The sequence below is a fragment of the Embiotoca jacksoni genome, unplaced genomic scaffold (genome assembly GCF_022577435.1).
Source record: "Embiotoca jacksoni isolate LCO1_2020_lvr unplaced genomic scaffold, fEmbJac1.0.p SCAF_132, whole genome shotgun sequence".
Classification (NCBI taxonomy): domain Eukaryota; kingdom Metazoa; phylum Chordata; class Actinopteri; family Embiotocidae; genus Embiotoca; species Embiotoca jacksoni.
The window spans coordinates 142,951-162,950 of record NW_027185266.1 but is presented as its reverse complement, the minus strand read 5'-3'; the positions used below and the strand labels follow the sequence as shown (position 1 = coordinate 162,950).

The 20,000-nt window shown below is 48.3% G+C and overlaps 1 protein-coding gene across 1 annotated transcript in view; it reads right to left on the bottom strand.

Moving 5' to 3' along the window:
* Positions 1–20,000, bottom strand: part of LOC138196809 (dystrophin-like) — a 137,202-nt gene that overhangs the window by 7,253 nt on the left and 109,949 nt on the right. The window contains 11 exon segments of the mRNA XM_069147172.1: positions 928–993; positions 2,311–2,349; positions 5,188–5,324; positions 5,930–6,041; positions 6,466–6,632; positions 8,682–8,839; positions 9,374–9,459; positions 9,568–9,769; positions 13,203–13,277; positions 13,369–13,430; positions 19,763–19,896. Coding sequence (XP_069003273.1) covers positions 928–993; positions 2,311–2,349; positions 5,188–5,324; positions 5,930–6,041; positions 6,466–6,632; positions 8,682–8,839; positions 9,374–9,459; positions 9,568–9,769; positions 13,203–13,277; positions 13,369–13,430; positions 19,763–19,896 — 1,238 coding nt within the window.

Genomic DNA, 20,000 nt, shown 5'->3' with positions numbered 1-20,000 from the left:
CAAATCCTCTTCCGTCGCTAAGGGGTCGTCGCTAAGGGGGTCGGCCTACTTCCCGGAGGGGTAGAACGTCGTTACGTACCGGTCCACCGACGCCACGGATCCTTTTCCCACTTGTTGGTCATTGCCCCCCCCCCGTGCGTCGCCATGGAAACGGGGACGGCGCCAACTACAAAAAAGTTGCATCTTTTGCGAGCGATTCGCCTCGGACTGCCGACCGCGGAACGCTTACTCGTGGAAAAACAAAACGACGCCGGCCAATGGGAGTCTGCGCCGTATGCACAAATATTGGGACGTTTCCGTTCCGGCCTAACGACCGTTCTTCGTCGTCGTCGTCGTCGTTAGCCGACCGGGAAGAAGCATTAAAAAAAAAAAAAAAAAAAAAGCCTGCTGGCTTTTGAGTGGGGATTTTTTTTTTTAGCTACTTTTCCACTTTACAGGAACTTCGTTTCCCTTCGAGTTTGCCACGTAAGCTCAACCCAAGTGACCTTGGTGACGGAGACGCACGAATAACTTCGCCAATTTTGTCCTTTCCCGCAACCTTCAACCCCGACGGCCGGGAGGGCGACGAGGGGGAAACCGGTGCCTGAAAGTTGCCTCCGAAGAAACCGCGTCAGGGAAACAAGAATTAGGGCAGCACCAATCCCCCCTGCGAGTTAATGGCAGTGTGAGCACGATGGGGGGTGGGGGGTGGGGGGGAGGAGGAAGAGAGGTGCTGGGGGGGGGGAGGGGGGGTGCTGGGGGGGGGGGGCAGGAAGTGTGCTGCACTTTTACAGTTTATCTTTGTTTTTTCCCCTCCTCCTCGGCGTCCGTGAGGGAGGACGATTCTCCGGAGGGCGGTGGCGGCGGCAAAAAAAAAAAGGGGGGGGAGAGTGTGGAGACGACGACAACAACAACAACACGTTCCTGTTCGCCGGGCGGCGTCGTTACCGGTTGGCGTAGTGCTCGATCCGAGTGTGCGTGTCGTCGTGCGAGAGCTGGGGGGACGATCCGGGCCTGAGAGGATGGGGAACAGAAAGAAAGAAAGAAAGAAAGAAAGAAAGAAAGAAAGAAAGAAAGAAAGAAAGAAAGAAGAGCGAGTCAATCCAACCGGGAGGGACTCATTAACCCTAACACACACACACACACACACACACACACACACACTCAGAGATGAGGGCAGCGACAGATACGAGCAGCAGATGTGAAACGCTTCCCCATTGGTCCGTCGCGCAACGCGTGGGCGGGGCCTGCGAAAAAGCCAGTGTCCCGTATACTGCCCTATGATGTCGGAAAGATAGTCAACAACAACAACAAAAATACGGTATCGGACATACGTCGATAAATGGACTCCAGGCTTGCGATACAAAAAAAATAATAAAAAAATTAAATTACATTAAACATATGAGGCCGTACCGGCAGATAATCGATGCTACTTTCTTCAAACATCAGCCTCTTTCTGAACGTTGAGAAGCGGCGCGTCTGAATAAAACGTGTTCGGCATCCCGTTGCCACGGCGACGGATTTCAATGGCAATCGTATTTCCCATGATCTGATGGATCCGAATTCAACTCGAAGTCACGGCGGCAAAAAATTGGGGACCGCCACGTCCACTCCAATCATCAAAACACAATCGCACCGTATAACACACGCTTCATATAAATGTGGAATAATTTTCACGTCATCGTCGCCGGCGTCGGGAGGTTTGTTTGTTCTTCTTCTTTTCTTTTCTTTTTTAAACGTCATGTTTAACGTCGGAACGAGAGGAGCGACTCGGCAGCGCCATACCGTGAGATGTAAATACACCAAAGCTGCAAACAAAATGACATCACACAGTGACACGGGTGAAATGGGTGACAGAGAGAGTGTGTGTGAGAGTGAGAGTGTGTGAGTGTGTGTGAGAGTGAGAGAATGTGTGAGTGTGAGAGTGTGTGTGTGTGTGAGAGTGCGTGTGTGTGAATGTGAGTGTGTGTGTGTGTGTGTGTGTGTGAAAGTGTGTGTGTGAGTGTGAAAGTGTGTGTGTGTGAGAGTGAGAATGTGTGTGTGAATGTGAGTGTGAAAGTGTGTGTGTGTGAGAGTGTGTGTGTGTGAATGTGAGTGTGTGAGAGTGAGTGTGTGTGTGTGAATGTGAGTGTGAAAGTGTGTGTGTGTGAGAGTGTGTGTGTGTGAATGTGAGTGTGTGTGAGAGTGTGTGTGTGTGTGAATGTGAGTGTGTGAGAGTGAGTGTGTGTGTGTGAATGTGAGTGTGAAAGTGTGTGTGTGTGAATGTGAGTGTGTGTGAGAGTGTGTGTGTGTGTGTGTGTGTGTGTGAGAGTGTGCGAGTCGGGTACTCACGCATGGTCTACGGGCCAGAAGTTGATCAGAGTGACAGGACTGCAAGACAAAAAAAACAAAACAAAAAAAGGTGATATGATGACACGGGGAGTGGGAGGACACTGCAAGGCATGATGGGAGATGTAGCATGGCGAGAGCAGCAAATGAGAAAGGGGGGGCAGGAGGGGGTGGGGGGGGCAACGCCGACGTGAACACAGACAGCGTGATGTAACGTGAACAGTGTGCACTCACGCACGCACGTCGACAAATCGTCACTAGTTCCATAAAACGATTGAATTCATGTAACAAACAGGACTGGAAAATCACTGCATCATCATCATCATCATCATAATAATAATCATAACACGCCTATGCAAACACAATACAAACGGCAAAACAAATAATGCAGTTACACATGAATCACAAAAAATATCCGTGTACACTTGTTTTCTACGCATGTTTCATCCATCATTTACACTAACAATAAGTGTTACTAAAATAATGTGATATATATATATATATATATACAGTGGGTACGGGAAGTATTCAGACCCCTTTACATTTTTCACTCTTTGTTTCATTGCAGCCATTTGCTAAAATCAAAAAAGTTCATTTTATTTCTCATTAATGTACACTCAGCACCCCATCTTGACAGAAAAAAACAGAAATGTAGAAATTTGTGCAAATTTATTAAAAAAGAAAAACTGAAATATCACATGGTCATAAGTATTCAGACCCTTTGCTGTGACACTCATATTTAACTCACATGCTGTCCATTTCTTCTGATCCTCCTTGAGATGGTTCTACTCCTTCATTGGAGTCCAGCTGTGTTTAATTAAACTGATTGGACTTGATTAGGAAAGGCACACACCTGTCTATATAAGACCTTACAGCTCACAGTGCATGTCAGAGCAAATGAGAATCATGAGGTCGAAGGAACTGTCCAAGGAGCTCAGAGACAGAATTGTGGCAAGGCACAGATCTGGCCAAGGTTACAAAAACATTTCTGCAGCACTCAAGGTTCCTAAGAGCACAGTGGCCTCCATAATCCTTAAATGGAAGAAGTTTGGGACGACCAGAACTCTTCCTAGACCCGGCCGTCCAGCCAAACTGAGCAATCGTGGGAGAAGAGCCTTGGTGAGAGAGGTAAAGAAGAACCCAAAGATCACTGTGGCTGAGCTCCAGAGATGCAGTAGGGAGATGGGAGGAAGTTCCACAAAGTCAACTATCACTGCAGCCCTCCACCAGTCGGGGCTTTATGGCCGAGTGGCCCGACGGAAGCCTCTCCTCAGTGCAAGACATATGAAAGCCCGCATAGAGTTTGCCAAAAAACACATGAAGGACTCCCAGACTATGAGAAATAAGATTCTCTGGTCTGATGAGACCAAGATTGAACTTTTTGGCGTTAATTCTAAGCGGTATGTGTGGAGAAAACCAGGCACTGCTCATCACCTGCCCAATACAATCCCAACAGTGAAACATGGTGGTGGCAGCATCATGCTATGGGGGTGTTTTTCAGCTGCAGGGACAGGACGACCGGTTGCAATTGAAGGAAAGATGACCAAGTACAGAGATATCCTGGAAGAAAACCTCTTCCAAAGTGCTCTGGACCTCAGACTGGGCCGAAGGTTCACCTTCCAACAAGACAATGACCCTAAGCACACAGCTAAAATAACAAAGGAGTGGCTTCGGAACAACTCTGTGACCATTCTTGACTGGCCCGGCCAGAGCCCTGACCTAAACCCAATTGAGCATCTCTGGAGAGACCTGAAAATGGCTGTCCACCAACGTTCACCATCCAACCTGACGGAACTGGAGAGGATCTGCAAGGAAGAATGGCAGAGGATCCCCAAATCCAGGTGTGAAAAGCTTGTTGCATCATTCCCAAGAAGACTCATGGCTGTACTAGCTCAAAAGGGTGCTTCTACTCAATACTGAGCAAAGGGTCTGAATACTTATGACCATGTGATATTTCAGTTTTTCTTTTTTAATAAATTTGCACAAATTTCTACATTCCTGTTTTTTTTCTGTCAAGATGGGGTGCTGAGTGTACATTAATGAGAAATAAAATGAACTTTTTTGATTTTAGCAAATGGCTGCAATGAAACAAAGAGTGAAAAATTTAAAGGGGTCTGAATACTTTCCGTACCCACTGTATATATTATGAAGTTGATTTTTCTTTCCAATATTGGTTTTGTTTTGTTTTAGTTCCTTTGAGTTTGCCATGTGTTGTCTGTTTGGCCTCCGACTAAACAATGTAAGGAAGAGGGATGAATACTCTTCCTTACGTGGCGGATCCTCCATTCATATTGATTTTCTCGCCCATTCGGCACTTTTTGGTCAATAACCGTTTATTAGAATTTACATCATCGTCAATATTTGTGAACGGACCCCGACTGGAAACTCAATATGGCCGACGTGTCAGCTGATTTAGGCGATCGTAGCTATACGGGTACGTTTAGAACTTCATCATCCTTTAGCACCGGTTTACTGTAAGCGTTAGCATCCTGTAGCACTTTAGCGTTGGTTAACAAGAAGCGTTAGCCTCCTTTAGCGCTACATCGTGGGTAGCGCGAGCATCCCTCAGCACTGCTTTTATTCACTTGGTTGCCGACGAGTGACTCGAGGGCGGCAAAACCGAGATAGCTGGCGGCAAAAATGCACCGACTTATGAGGACCAGCCGAACGGGAGTCTACGGAGGCCTTTCCGGAGCCGACCTCTAGTGGCCCTCGGCGGTATCGCGGCGTCGCGGCGCTTCCGCGTCGGCCCTCCCCTCTCACACCCGGGAAGCTACGTCCACGGTTTGGTTCGTAACAGCGGCCGGGACGTCTTCGCTGACTCGCGTTGACCTTTCAAACACAATGTTGCGTATGTGTGTGCGCGCGCACGAGCCGCACGTTTCCATGTTGTCCCCCTCCAGGATGGTCTGGACTGGCAGGTAGCCCATGCGGGGGTGTTTGGCAAAGTAGCGCTTGGTCCTGAACTTGTTCTTCAGCACCTTGGCAAAGTCCCTGACGTCCTCCCCCGATGTAGTCTGGAGAGAGACGGGGGAGGGGGGAGGAGGAGGAGGAGGGTGGCACAAAGGCAGCTTTGTTCACTCCGTGGGAGTGTGGCACACAAACACAAACACACACACACCCTTTTAGAAAACGTTTATTTCGAGCCTGCTCGGCATTATTCGCACATCCGAAGCGTGTGAAGTTAAAGCCCCTCACTGTCGGGTCCGAGTGTGTCGTTACGCTTCTAAGAAAGAGGAAACCCATTTACGACTCCCAAAGTCTCCCCATTTTTTTTTAAAACCCCTTTCTTTGACCGAAAAATGTATATGCCGCGAAGCTCGGAATTTACGGCACAAGACGTACACGCAAAGGTTCCATTTCAACGTTTCTCGTTTATAGCGATTACGAGATTGTGGCTTCCTGGAGAGACGGGCTATATATAACAAATAGGGTCATAAATACAAATGTATTTATTTATTACTTTTTGTTGTATCAAAGTGAGAGCGTAGATGCTTTTCACAACATGACTGGAGAACAAAAAAAAAACCAATTTGAACTGCAAGCCCGGTCCCTTATAATTCACCTCTTAAGCGTTTTCACTCACACTTCATTCACACATTGTAAAGTAGGAATATCATACCGGGGTGCAGTACTCAACCATGGGGTACTGCATCTTGTGTCCCTTGGCGACGCGCCCCGAGAAGAAGCAGCTTTGGCAAATGTCGTAGTTGAAATGTTTTAGGCTTCTATACCTGCGGAGGAAAACACAGAACGAGGAGGGGAAGGTCAACAAAAGGTAAAGAAGAGGAGACGAAAGAGCACCAGAAAGGGAAGGGGGCAATAAAAGGAGGACATTTATGGCTCGTTTTTTTTTTTCCTTCCTCGTGTGTGTGTGTGTGTGTGTGTGTGTGTGTGTGTGTGTGGGGGCTAGTTAACATTCTTTCAACACGGTGCCTAAATTGAGAAATTCATTGTCTGGCCCCGGGACTCTTCATTCCAATTTATCGCCCCCTCGTTGTCACAAAGACGACAGAGCGGACACGACCGCCCTTTACGGGACCCGGACTTTAGTCCCGAGACGTTTTAACAAAAGCCCCCCCCCCCCCCCGTCGAGAAAGTCCGTGCGAGCCGTTCGGCCCGTAAAAACGCCGCCAACCCTGCGCCGCCTCCACCCACCTGAAGCCTATGATGGGACACTCCTTGCAGATGTTGCACTTGGCCTGGTGCTTGGCGGTCTCGGCGGCGGCCACGCGGTGCAGGACGGGTAACCACACCATGGACTGAGGCTCCAGACGCATCCAGTCCAGGAACATGGCGGCCTCTAGCTCGGGTTTGTTGTTGGCCTGGTGGGGAGGGGGGAGTGGACGGGGGGGACAAGACGCACCCTTTAAAACAACAAATCATGAAACTTTGCTAATATTAGCAGCGATGACGCGACAAAGCACGACGTCCCCGTTCCACTTGGATAACGATTTCGCGAGGGACATTTCAGTTATGGTAGCGGCTTCGCTCGGCCGTGAAACAAAAGCTCAGCGAACCGAGTCTGTCCCGTCTACGGAGAGCCCTCTAACATCACTAAACCCCCAACGCAGTTACGTTCAAGTGCCTTTTAAAACATCGAGTAGTTAAGCGTGGATGTCAAACATCCCGGACGAGCCCCCACTTTATGACGCGGTTACTTACGACCTATCCTGTCAAACCTTTCCGTTATCGCCGGCTGGACCGCGTTACGATAGTCTGCCGTCAATGCCTGTTAACGCACTCCGACTGTCGCCACGACAACGGAACTCTTTGTCTAAGCGACGCAGTCCACGAACACGACGGCGAACGCCTTCTGCCGGTGACACTTTCAGAAATGAGCCGCGACGAACGCGGCCCGTCCCGAACGTAAACACATCGCGGTACTTCAAAGCTTTTTTAAATTTTATTTATTTATTTATTTTTTATACGTCCTATGTCACCGAAGAGGTTTGTGACGCCTCGAGGCAGAAAGCAACCAAACCGTCGGGTACGACCTCAAAAGCATATCGCACCTAACGGTGACAGCTCGCGTACAAATCAAGGCTCGAATTAGTGGCTCTGTCAATCAGTGTGTGTGTGTGTGTGTGTGTGTGCGTGTGCGTGAGACGCCCACAATCAAACAAAGCAGGAGGCGTGTGATGATTTTGATTCCCGGGGAGCTGCGATTACATCCAGACGTTACAATTTGACGTGCGCTGCGATCACGGTAGCAGACTTTACCGGAAAATTGCTTTTTCTTCTCGGTTTTTTTTGGACGTTATTTTTTCCCACACGACGGCTTTCGCTATCGACGACAGGAGTCGGTATAAAACTCCAGGCGCCAGCTGACTCCTTTGAAAATGTACAAATGTAAAAGGGCGTTTTACGTACAAGACTGAGGATTTAAGCCAACAAAACTCCTAACCGGCTAACAAACCATGTAGGGGACACGCATATATATATATATATATACACATAGTAGTAGCCAGTCCTGGATGCTAATATTAGCATTTAGGCAGCTTTAGCATTATGTTCACCAAACCTATCACTTTTGATCCTAAAAGTCTTTTCTCTTGCAAATGAATCCCACTAATTATTACTATAACCATAACTATATACATACATATATATATATTTATAGCTGCGTGCTGCCAAAGTCAGTCTGGATTTAAATGCATTTCTTAAACTACCACGTCTTGGTGAAGTTGCTCGCGCCCGTTTGCGGCCCTTTGTCACGTCGAGGAATCCGAAGCTTGATGGGGCCGCCGCCACTGCGCCTCGTCAGTAAGCCGTTGGAAAAATTGCCGTTCACGGGGAGGGTTTTGAAATACAACCATCCCTTTCCGCGACAATCCCTTTCGCCTCGACAACGGTTTTGACTTTTGACAACACGTTTGAGGAAATGAGCTAAATTCCAAGCGGGGGAGGGGGGGACTTCAAAGGCGGGAAATGCCGGATCATCTCATGGAGATCGGGGATAATCCGGTCAGACTTGCAATTACCGGGAATCCTCTGATATCCCCCCCCCCCAAAAAAAAGGTGCGTACGCTGCTGGATTTGCGTTTCGTTGCTCCAAAACCTCTGCAGGCTCCCTCCCCCACCACTTCATTTTCTCACCCCTATATATCTTCATGCATCCGCACACTACACACATTACAGATGAACTGACTTCCCCCCTCCTCATTTCGGTTTTCCCAAATAAACACATTTCACTTAAAGCAATCGAGTCATAAAACGGGGGCTCGTCCAGGATGTTTTACGTACACGCTAAAACGCGCCCAAATTTCGCCCGAAAACAAAACCGCGGGAAGACGCCACCTTTCCGATAGATATTCCGACGTCCGTTACGTGACTCCGTAGGAAACGCTTCTGGGCGCGTGTGTGCGACGTACAAACTGGAAGCAGCTGCGGACGGAGGGCTCGATGTTGGAGCCGCCGAAGGAGGCCACCTCGCCGAGCTGCCGGGGGATCTGGATGGAGTCATGGAGGAGGAGGCCGAGGCGTCGCTGGTCGCAGAAGCCCGTCGCGCTGGCGACCTGCCGGAACAAGACTGGAGAGGAAAAGAAGGAAACTTCAACTTTCAACACGCCAAACCTCACAAAACCGAGCGGCGCCGCACGCGCGCTAGCTACAACGTACATAGAGTCGGTCCTTCTCAGCGGTTGTCGTGGTTACGACGCTAAGGTCGTGACTTACATTTACGCTTCCCGGAACGCGCTACAGCCCTTTGCAGTGATTTATTTTCCATCTATTCAGTCGTGTTATTTCTTTATTTTACTTTGTTTCGCCGCCAAACACAAAAAAAATGTCAAATATAAACTGAAACAGTGATTTTAAAGAGAAATCAACGGCAGAACAATTCACAGTAGACTCGGAAACTTTTGCTCGCCAGAAGAACAAACTTAACAGCTCTCTGGTTTCGGTGTGTTAAAGACGCTAAAAAAGCTAACCGGCTAACTCCGAGGCTAGAGGCTCGCTAACACGAGCTCAGTGTAAATTACAAATCGAATATTTGACCGCAAAACTCGGGGAAATTCCCACTTTCATCCGGAGGTAATAATTAAGGAGGAATTTACGGACTTACATCTGTATTTATCCTCCAGGTGAGCCTTGCAGAGCGAGACGATTCCCGTTTTGAACGACAGAGTCCGGATCTTTCCGGTGCGACCGCTGCACAACCCACAAAAAAAAAAAAAAAAAAAAAAAAAAAAAAAAATCAAAACGTCAAAAAACACAAACACGTCAGTATCGTTACATCGCCTGCCGGGCGACACGTACGTGTCGTAGACGTTGAGCAGCCAGTTGAGGCACATGTCCACGCTCAGCGGTATGTTGACCAGGTGGGAGTGGCTCTGCTCCAGCCGCTGGTACAAGCTGGTCAGAGCGGCGACCAGCTGGGATATGTCCAGCAGCTGCTCGTTCTGCTTCAGGCCATGCTGGTCGAACACCTCGCATGCCATCGGCATGCTCAGCAGGTCCACTAAACAAGGAGAGAGAGAGAGAGAGAGAGACACACACACACACACACATCTGAGGACGTACTTCAACCGGCGCTGGGAAGAAATGAGGCCTGGGAGCTGCGATGCCGCGGAGCGCCACCGGAGGCCGGCTCCAACAGCAGACGAAAAAAACCTTCCCGTTCGAACGGGAGCGAAAGTCCCTCCTTCTTATTCGTTTTCTGGACGTCCGTGTGGAAATAATAATCCCGTTAGTTAGAAAATAAACTCCATAAAAGGCGCGTTTTTGGGTTTCCGGGTGCGACTGAAGCCCCCCCTCCCCCAAAAAAAGCCTCCGCAGACTCCCGTTCTCGTAAAATTCTCACTCAATAAAATTTGAATTCGCTCTTCCGGATCCCACCCCCCCAAAAAAATGGATGTCATCCTGTCGGAAATTATGAAATCATTTTTTGAGGGCGTGTCCGTTTGATTGACAGGCCTGTGGCGCAGTCGGGGTTACGCCTAGTCGGTCGGGCAGGACGTGGCGCAGTCGCCGGGTTACCCCGATCGGATCCTCGCAGCTCACCCCAAATACGGTCGCTTCCCGCTCCCAACTCGCAAAGATTGGCGCCGAGGCACTCGAGGAACCGTAACGGCCGTTCGCGAACCGACGGGTTCAAAAACCCCTCCGTGACCAAAGGGTCCCGAGTCGGGAGGTGATGTCCGTCCGGGGGGGGGCGAACGAAGTACGACATCGTTCCCCTTTACCGCTCCTTTAAGTCCGCTAAAGGACGGAGAGACGGAAGCGGGAAAAGACTCTTCGGATGACCCCGACGCGGTCGGAAAAAAAGCCTCCGGCAAAAATAACTGGCGGAAAGCGACGCCGCAAACAAGACGTGTAGTTTCACACTTTGGTTTTGGAAGAATTCTCTCGTGGTCCGCCGGTCGTTAAAAAAAAAAAACAACAACAACCTCTCAGATGCTCGTCTGGCGAGTTTGCTTCTCTTGCGAATTTCTGGTGACTCACACACACACACACACACACACACAGAAAATAACAAAATAACAAGTCGGCTTTCTGTTTTTGCCACGCCGGCTGTTTCCCGTTTCCTCGTCCAAGAACACACACACACACACACACACACACCGTGGTGGACGGCGGAGGGGGGAGGAGGGGAAAACCGAAAATATATGGTAGAGATGAAGAAATATTGCTACGATAACGACTTGCAGGAAAGACGGCTAAAAGCTCACAGTCGGTCACGTGAGGGTTCAACAGTATGAAACCGTCGTTATTAGATTTGGGTTTAACTACAGTCTTTGGTCTTTTCCACGTTTGTTTCCAGGCAGATTATCACGAAGGACCAGCGTCGCACGTCCTTCTTCGCAACGCCTTTGTAAAGCAGCCAAATAACTGGAACACCTTTCTTTTCTTTTTTTTTAAATGAAATAACGCGATTATGATGACTGTAATTGAAGTGGGCCATTCGTTTTGCAGATTAATGTGTCACTTGTATGTATAACTTCCTGTTGAAAGGGAGTTTTTCCTTCATGCCGTTGGGAGGTTTTACTTCCTGTTAAAAGGGACTTTTTCCTTCCTGCTGTTGGAGGTTTTACTTCCCGTCAAAAGGTTAGTTTTTCCTTCCTGCCGTTGGAGGTTTTACTTCCTGTTAAAAGGGACTTTTTCCTTCCTGCCGTTGGAGGTTTTACTTCCTGTTAAAAGGGACTTTTTCCTTCCTAATGTTGGAGGTTTTACTTCCCATTAAAAGGGAGTTTTTCCTTCCTGCTGTTGGAGGTTTCACTTCCTGTTAAAAGAAAGTCTGTAACAGGTTTCTTCCTTTTAAAAGGGATATCCCCCCCCCCCTTCCTACTGTTGGAGGGTTTGTTTTCCTCCCAGCTGTCGCTCACGTGGGAATTGTGGGGTTTCGTGACGTAAAAAGTTCGGTTGTAAGTACTTCACCGTGTTCAGCGTTTTGCTCGAAATGCCAATCCCTAATAACAAGATTGACCTGGATTTAAAAAAAAAAAAAAAAAAAAAAAAGTTATAATAGCCATAATCCAGAAATGTGCTCAGCAGGTCTACTGTTGGGAATAATGAGAAGCGAAGGGTTAAAGACAGCAAAAGAGGAAGAGGACAGATTTGCCCGCCACGCTGCCTCCTCCAGGGTTAATCACCAAACCTGTGCGTTTCTATTTTTAGCCCGCCTCCGTAACGCAAATAGTGCTGCCGCGCTGTACGGGCCGCAGCCTCAACGCAAAAAAAAAAAAAAAAAAAATTAACACGTATCACACGCATAACGGCCTGGAGGCGGTTCACACTCTCTACAGAGCCACCGGCGAGAGACAAGAAGGGCGAGTAAACACACACGCACACGCGTCCTGACAGACTGCGAGAGCGGAGAGGAAAAGCAAATAATGCAGAGAAGAAAGAAGAAGGAGACAGAAAAGGAATACGCAAAGCGAAGGAGGCGAAGAGGAAGACGTCGGGAGAAGACGAAGAGCGGCGCGGCGAATTAAAACATAAACGCGAAATCAAAATAAAAAAAGGAGCGAGAGAGCGCGAGCGAGAGATGGCGAGCGGTACAAGAAAAGAAAGAACAAAGGAGGCGTGTGGGAGGACTGGAACACAATGAGAGGAGAGGACTTGAACCCAGAGACACACTCACACACACACATATATATATATACACATACATGCACAGTGGCGGAAGTCGTATTTACAATCCTTTGACTTAAGTACCAATGCGGCAAAGTACAAATACTCCGTTCCAAAGTCCACGAAATCCCATTTAAGTAAAAGTATTAGTACTAAAACGTAAAGTGTGAAAGTAAAGACTTCTGATTTAGTTGCTCTGACTCGTATATTCATAAATATGACATCATTACATGATGCTGCTGCACGTTGGAGCTAGTTTGAATACAGTTTTGATTCACGAATCTTATTTTCACTTTTCCAGCTTTGGATCATCGGAATATTTATTGAAATAAAACCGCTTTTTTAAAAAGCTTCTCGTGTTTTCCGTTGCGTCAAATCGTCGTCTAAAGCGGTGAAATAAAACGCAGTGAAAGTACCGCGTTCCCGTCTGAAATGGAAATACACGAGGTCAAGTATTTAGTACTCGAGTAAGGCCGCGTTTGAAATCGTAGATGCGACACGGGAAGTCGTGGGGCACCGTTATTGTAAAAAAAAAAAAAAACGGTTGCTCGGTGACGTGGACGGCGTCTAGAAGCCACAGAGGCTAGAGGCGGGCGACATCGCGTGTGTCGCAGATGGGAAAAGACGAAACGTCGGACGACAAACTTGACGCGACTTAAAAAAGAAAATACATGTCCATATATATATATTAGCCGACAAATCGACTTCCGCGAGCTTTTCCGTACAAGTCCGCTGACACGTCACAACTCTCGTTCTCCAGTACGACCTCGTTTCTTTCCCGCCGCCGTGCGCGCCAGCTCGGTACCGAAAGGCGTACTTACGGCACAGCGCCTTCTGCAGGCGTCGGAGCTTCATGGCGGTTCGGTAGGCCGAGAACCGAACGTTGTTCAGGTCCGCTGGAGGGGGACGCAAAATAAAATAAAAAATAATGTCAGATAAAAACACATAAAAGGAGACGCGGTTAGCGGAAAACGTGGTGCGTCTTACCCAGAGACTGGTAGAGCTCGGCCATCTTGGGATGGTCCCAGCATGTCGTCTGGGTCTGGTGGCTGAAGGGAGACAACAACAACAAAATAAAGAAGGAGGGGGGGAACCCAAAGAGTCAGATGACGAGTTCAAACAAACACACAAACAAAATGAACAGATTAAAACAAATACATCGAGGTCGGAGGTTTTTTTTTTCCTTTATTCCTCGCTCACGTGGGAACTACCAAGACGACGACAGGAAATTTGGCCTCAACGCCTCCGTAATAAACATATTTAAGATCATAACTGAAACACGCCGACTCAAAACAAAGAGAATCAAACTCAATTAATTAACCGAAGACGGGTCATCGACTTTCTAATAGTCGTTTTAATGTCCGCAAATCCATTCCTCTGCTTTTCCTTCTTCCTTATTTTCCGCCCCGTTTTAAACCGGGCGCCCGGTTGTAATGCGCTGCTCCCGTCATCAGGCGGCGGCGACGCGCCTCAAAGCAATTATCCCCGAGGACAATCGAAATAGTTCGGAGCCAATTTTCCAAATAGTACTTTTGCTCCAAATCCCCCAATCGCTATCGTTAACACGAACGAGTCAAATCGCGTTGTACAATTGCGTTCCGACCGCCCGGCCCCAAATTTTGGGGAATATCGTTGAGAGTTATTAATATATTGATAATAGTTATTTCTGAAAGTCGGGAACTCCACTCGACGTATTTCGGCGCGAGCTGATCGGCGGACATTTTAGCGCTACGGCTACGTAGCATCACAGCGATCCGGTCGGTTCCAATAAAAGTCAAGACGGTTTGGTTTCCCGCCCTTACCGTGGACCGAATGTCAGCCAATCAAATCCAAGGATTTTTGTTGTCGTTGTTGTTGTTGTTGAATCGATTGGATTATAGCTTTTCAAATATCGGACGTTTACGTTTTCGCAAATCGTTTTTACAATAAAATCTTTGAGCGATATTCGTCGGCTGCTCGGCAGCTGTTCGAAGTCACTCGTGGAACTCGAATCTCATTCAACGAGTCGCTTACGATGACGCCGTCGGCTTTTTTTTTTCTTCTTTCAATTCAATTCGGTTTTATCGAAATACATCGGGACGGCGCGGGCGTCGGTATTCTCCGCACGTTTTTAAAATTTTTTAAAATTTTTATTCTCCCTCTTAATCCCGGCGGAGCGTCGCCAGCGCTAATTTGCAGTTTCCAGCCGTCTTTAAAAAAAACAAAAAACACCCACTTTTGAATCCTAAAGCCATCTAGAAAAAAACCATCACAATAAATTCCAGCGGAGCGAAGGATGATTCCCCCTGCTCGTCAATTCCGGTGGAAATAGTCATTGCGGGAAGATGACGAGCTAATAAGTGACGCCAGCGACGTTCGTCTTAAAAGAGCCTCCGCTTTGACGCGCCGGACAAAGACAGTTGGACCGTTCGGTCCGATTACAGATCGAAGGGAGAAAAACACAACAAACAAAAAATAAAGCAATTCTGACGCGCGATCGTGCGTTCGGGCTGCACGTGAGCGCTCGGTGCGCAAAACCGATCGGAGGAGCTTTGTTCCACGAAGCGCTTTTTGTCTTGATCTTTACGACTCAGCGACGCGCCCACCTGCAGGTCAACCTCTGCCTGAAGATAACAATCCAGACGCTGCCTTATTTATCCCCCCCCCTCCCCTCCTCATGTGCTGCCCTTGTTTTTCCTCTCTCTCACACTCCCACTAACAGATAATGAGGAGAAAGGGGGGGAGGGAGCGTCCCGTGGTGAAGACCTACTTCAATTTTTTTTTTTTTAAATATGTATATATATATATATATATATATATATATATATACACACAGTATCCTCAAAGCTTCAGTCACTTTTCATTCCGCGCCTTCTGTGGAGTCCGGTGGAGACGTCCTTGAGCGAGGCGGGTGACTCGGAGCTACCAGTGTACGTCGGTGGAAGAAAAAATAGATTTCCGCATCCAAAAAAACAAAAAAACAACAACAAGAGTTTGTCCCAAATGGAAAAGGAGGTCAAGAAGCAATTTCAGTTCCCGCAGAACAACAGATCGAGGACGGAGAACAGAGAACGGCAAAAAAAACCACAAAAAAAACACCCGATGTACGTCGAGGCCAAATATCGAATTGCTTCGAACGTTCCAAGGCGTTGCCACGGCAACGTGACGCTTTCGTTTGGCTTTCTTTTCACGATAAGCGCGGCGAGAACGCAGCCTCGTGTACGAGCTCGTGTTTAACAGCACCGTCAACGACAATAATAATAATAATAATAAAAATAAACAACAAAATAATCCTAACATTCAGGAGAAAGCGCCGGCAGATGTCGGAATCGGACGGGAAAACTCAAGAGTACCGGCGCGCCTCTAGTTTCGGTGTATCGCCTCCCGCTCCTCGTGTTCCTGAGCCCGAGGTGATTTTCACAAAGCGCGCCACGTGTTTTGGAAATTGACGATACATCGGGGTGGATCTGTTTTTCTCTGACATTGTCCCAACACATCTATCCCCCCCCCCTCTCACCCCACAAAAAAACCAACAACCCTGCCGTCCTACCGCTTCTAACCACACGTCCCAGCAGGATTAACGACAATAAAAAACGTCCATAAATCAGCGGTGGCCTGCGGGAACCCGGCATCTCCGGTTTTCACTTTTTTTTTATGCTCTTTGAAAGCCAACACCGCCTCCATAGAAAAATGTATCGCAGGGGAGGAGGGGGGGAAAGATGAGCTGAAGTGTTGATATTGCATCGTGAAACTGTCAAAAGATAAACTACGGCGCGCCGAGCGGCGGAGATCTGCTGCCTTGCTCGAGGGGAGGGGGGGGGGGTGCAAACAGCCGAAGAACAGAAAACAAGTGAAACCATATATTTATATATATTATAATACGTTTGCTACGATAAACTGACGACTTCTTTACGACAAATGCTGTGGGCTCGGGGTTCGTCCGTACGGTCGGCCAATCAGATTGCAGCGGCAGGGTTTCGAATGGTTGGGACTACGGAGCGGGTATAAAAGTGTTCGTAGCCCCCGGGCCACTTGTCGCTGCAGTCAATTATGAACGACCCCACGGTTGAGCGTCACGTTTTTGCCGAGCCCGGCTTCCTGTCCAAATATTTAAATACAAATCCATTAAAAAAAAAAAAAAGACAAAAAAGAAAAATTCCAGGTTCACACGGAGCCATTTTTCCCCCTCCTGGTCGACGTTTCGTTGAGCTAACGAGTTCACTATTTTGGAAACACCTCGAATTGGTCCCCCCCCCCACCTCGCTTTAATTCCAACATCACCAGACCTATGAAGAGGATCAACTTTGTTTACTGTCAACAAACCCAGAGAGCGGACCTGATCGCTGGTCGGTCCGGTCCGCCCCTGAATACGTTCAACTTCCCTCCTGCTCCTTCTGTGGCTTTCAGCCCGTTGGTTCCCACTGAAGATATGAATCTTTAAAAAAAGATGAAGAAAAAACACCTCAAAAATACAAAGTTTTACTCTTTAAAAAGTCTAATTACACCCCCCCCCCTCCCACACCTAAAAAAAAAAAGCACTTATTGCAGATTTTAAACAAGTGTTATTTCAAAAGAAGGACATTGTGTATTTTGCAAGTTATAGGGACTATTTTTTCTGGCGGATGAAAACATATTTGCCGCGATAGAAAGTATTTATTTCGTTTTCTCTCATTTTAAATGCCTCCCCCCCCCCCGCACCCCCCACCCCTTTAAAATAACCTGGAGTGAAAATATGATCCAGTCTCCCTGCTGCCCTCGCACATTTCGCTTTGTGACTTTCTGTAATAATCACAGGAGAGGGTGAAGGGGGGGGGGGGGGGGAGGGGGGCGGCTTGCTAGTTTTCATTGGTCGTTGAGTCAAAAAAAAATAAATCAAAAGTTTGCCTCGTCAGAGATGTTATAAATAGCTTTCCCCTTCAGGAAGGTGGTTGTGACGTACGTCCGACGGGTTCCTTAACGTGGGAAGCGAGCGTTACAATTATTATATACATCGCCTACTTGCTCATACACTCGCGTACTCATATTTACAACAACAACAACAACAAAACAGCTGGATCAAAACTAACATCATATTTCCGTCAATACTGCCAGGCTGTCTTTTTTTTTAATGATGTCCTCACGTCTCGCCCCTCTTTTATTCTTTCTTTTTTAATCGACCCGGTCTTTCATGTATTTTGTGGAGCCCGCCCCCCCCCCCCCTAGTGGCCCTCGGTAGTATTGCACTTTAAGGCACTCTCCATGAGAGTCTGTTCTTTTTTTGGTCTACATCCTGCGTCGATGCCAGTTTCATCCATTTCTTTCGTATCATTTTGGTCTTTATTTAGTTACGTTTTGGTGCTTTTGAGCAGCCGGATTCCCCCCCGGACTCGTCGGTCCTCGCGGGATTCGAAGACGGGTATCGCGTTTGTGTGAGGTCCGCGTTTCTTCCCCCCCCGAGACAAGTCTGATGTGTGTCTACGCCAACGTTCTTGTTTTAACACGCCGATGCAGAAACATCTTTTGTCTCCCTCCGAGCTCTGTAATTACCCAGAACCACTTTATCCATTTTAAGTCGTTCCAACGCGACACCTGAACAGAAAAAAGGCCCGCAGCTGTGATGCTGTGGGAAAGTTTCTCCCAACGCAGAAACTCGCCCCGTGACGGAAAAATAAAACATAAAAACCCAGATTAGGATGAAACACGGGCTTGTGGTCGATGATCGTCTACACACAATACAAAGACAACACGCACACACACACACACACACACACACACCCTGACAATCATGCCTGAGCACGTCAGTACGCAAGTTGAATCCGTGTGTGTGGCTTTTTATCCATCCTCTGTATTTAGTCAGTGCACACACACACACACACACACACACACACACACACACACACACCTGCAATCACATCAGTGCCAGAAACATGTGCACCAGCCAGCCCCGCATCCTCTGCTCCCATTTCAACAAAGTTCCCGAGAGATATCCAGGTAGTAACCGGGGACGACGACCACCGGATCAGAGAGAAGTTCATAACCACAGACAAACCAGCACACACAAGATATATACATATATATATATAAATATTTACATATCCATCCTATACATAGATATATATATCTTTAATATCTTATGTATATATAAAAAACATTTACAATTGAGGCCTGGCTGTTATTTCCCAAACGATAAAACAAGAGCAATGCAGTGCATCAAAATCGCCGTACACGTTGCGCACACCTCCGCGTGCGCGCGCGCGCACACACACACACACACACACACACACACATATATTACCACACTACTCGGTGCAAAAAAAAAAACAAAAAAAACACGCACTCATCCAGACACGAGCCAAGACTCGCTGGCACGAGAGGTGATCGTATTTGCACCTTCGCGCGCGCGCGCGAGCATTTGCGAGTGTGAAGGAATGCAACGCGGCGGCACGTCGCCGCTTCACTCCCGCGAGGCTCTTTTCTCTGAAGCCGCACGCGCGCGCACGCACGCACGCGCACACACACACACACACACACACTCGCGCGCGCATAAATAAACACCAAATCCCCGTCGGGCCAAATTCAAACACATACGGGCAAATAAACGCAGGGAACACCGAGCCCCGTTTGCACAGCGGATGCTTTAAAGCTGTTTCTCCCGACATGGCAGCATTCAGTGAGAGGAAATAAGGAATACACGGTTCGTGTAATCCGGGGGGGGGGGGGTGGAGGAGGAGGAGGCGGCTCGGGGGGGGGGGGGGAGGCGGCTCGCGGAGGCTCGCCGTGGCCGCACACCTCGCCCCGGTTCCCCGGCAACAACAGCCGCTGCGAAGAGGGAGGCTGTTTGGGGGGCTTTAAATGGCTACTAAAAATGCAACCATCCCCCCCCCCCCGTCCCCCCATCTTCCTCCCCGGATTATTCTCTCATTCAAAAACATCCCCGTTTCATGATCACGAGGCACGTTCAACTTCAAACATGATCGCCGCACGCTTTTAAAACGACACCAATTGCCCACAAATGTCTTTAAGGTGGTGCGTTCAGGATACTTGCGAGATAACAAGCACACGAGAAAAGGAGGGGGGGAGCGAGGGGGGTAGAGAAGGTCTATTTTCCCACGTCCGGAATTGAACCCGAACACCTCTTCGTGCAGCTTTTAAGTGTAAATTTGTCGTATTTTACGACACTACGGGGTGAAATAATGTGTGTTTTCTGCGGAGTGTGTGTGTGTGGGGGGGGGGGGGGGTATCTCTGCCACGAAAACCCCACAGCGCGAACAGGTTTACTGCATTACGACCAGCACAATTACCATCACCATTATTTATCACCACCCGAAACAGCCCCAGTCCCCCCCCCCCCCCACCTCCTTCCCTCCACTTAACAAAAAAAACAACAACAACAAAATTAAAAAAAAAGCCCCTCGGCACTCACTTCCGAAGCTGTTCCCGCATCGCCGGCCGACTGAAGCCCTCCCGAGTCCGGTGGAAACGTACCGATTCCCGGGGAAAGCACCGGGGCGATATGCCGACCCAGCGTCCTCTACCACCGGAGAGAGGCGTCCGAGATTACCGCGAGGGGCCTTACGTACGTGTGTGTGTGTGTCTGTGTGTGTGTGTGTGTGCGTGTGTGTGTGTGTGTGTGTGTATATATGTGTGTGTGTTCCTCTGCA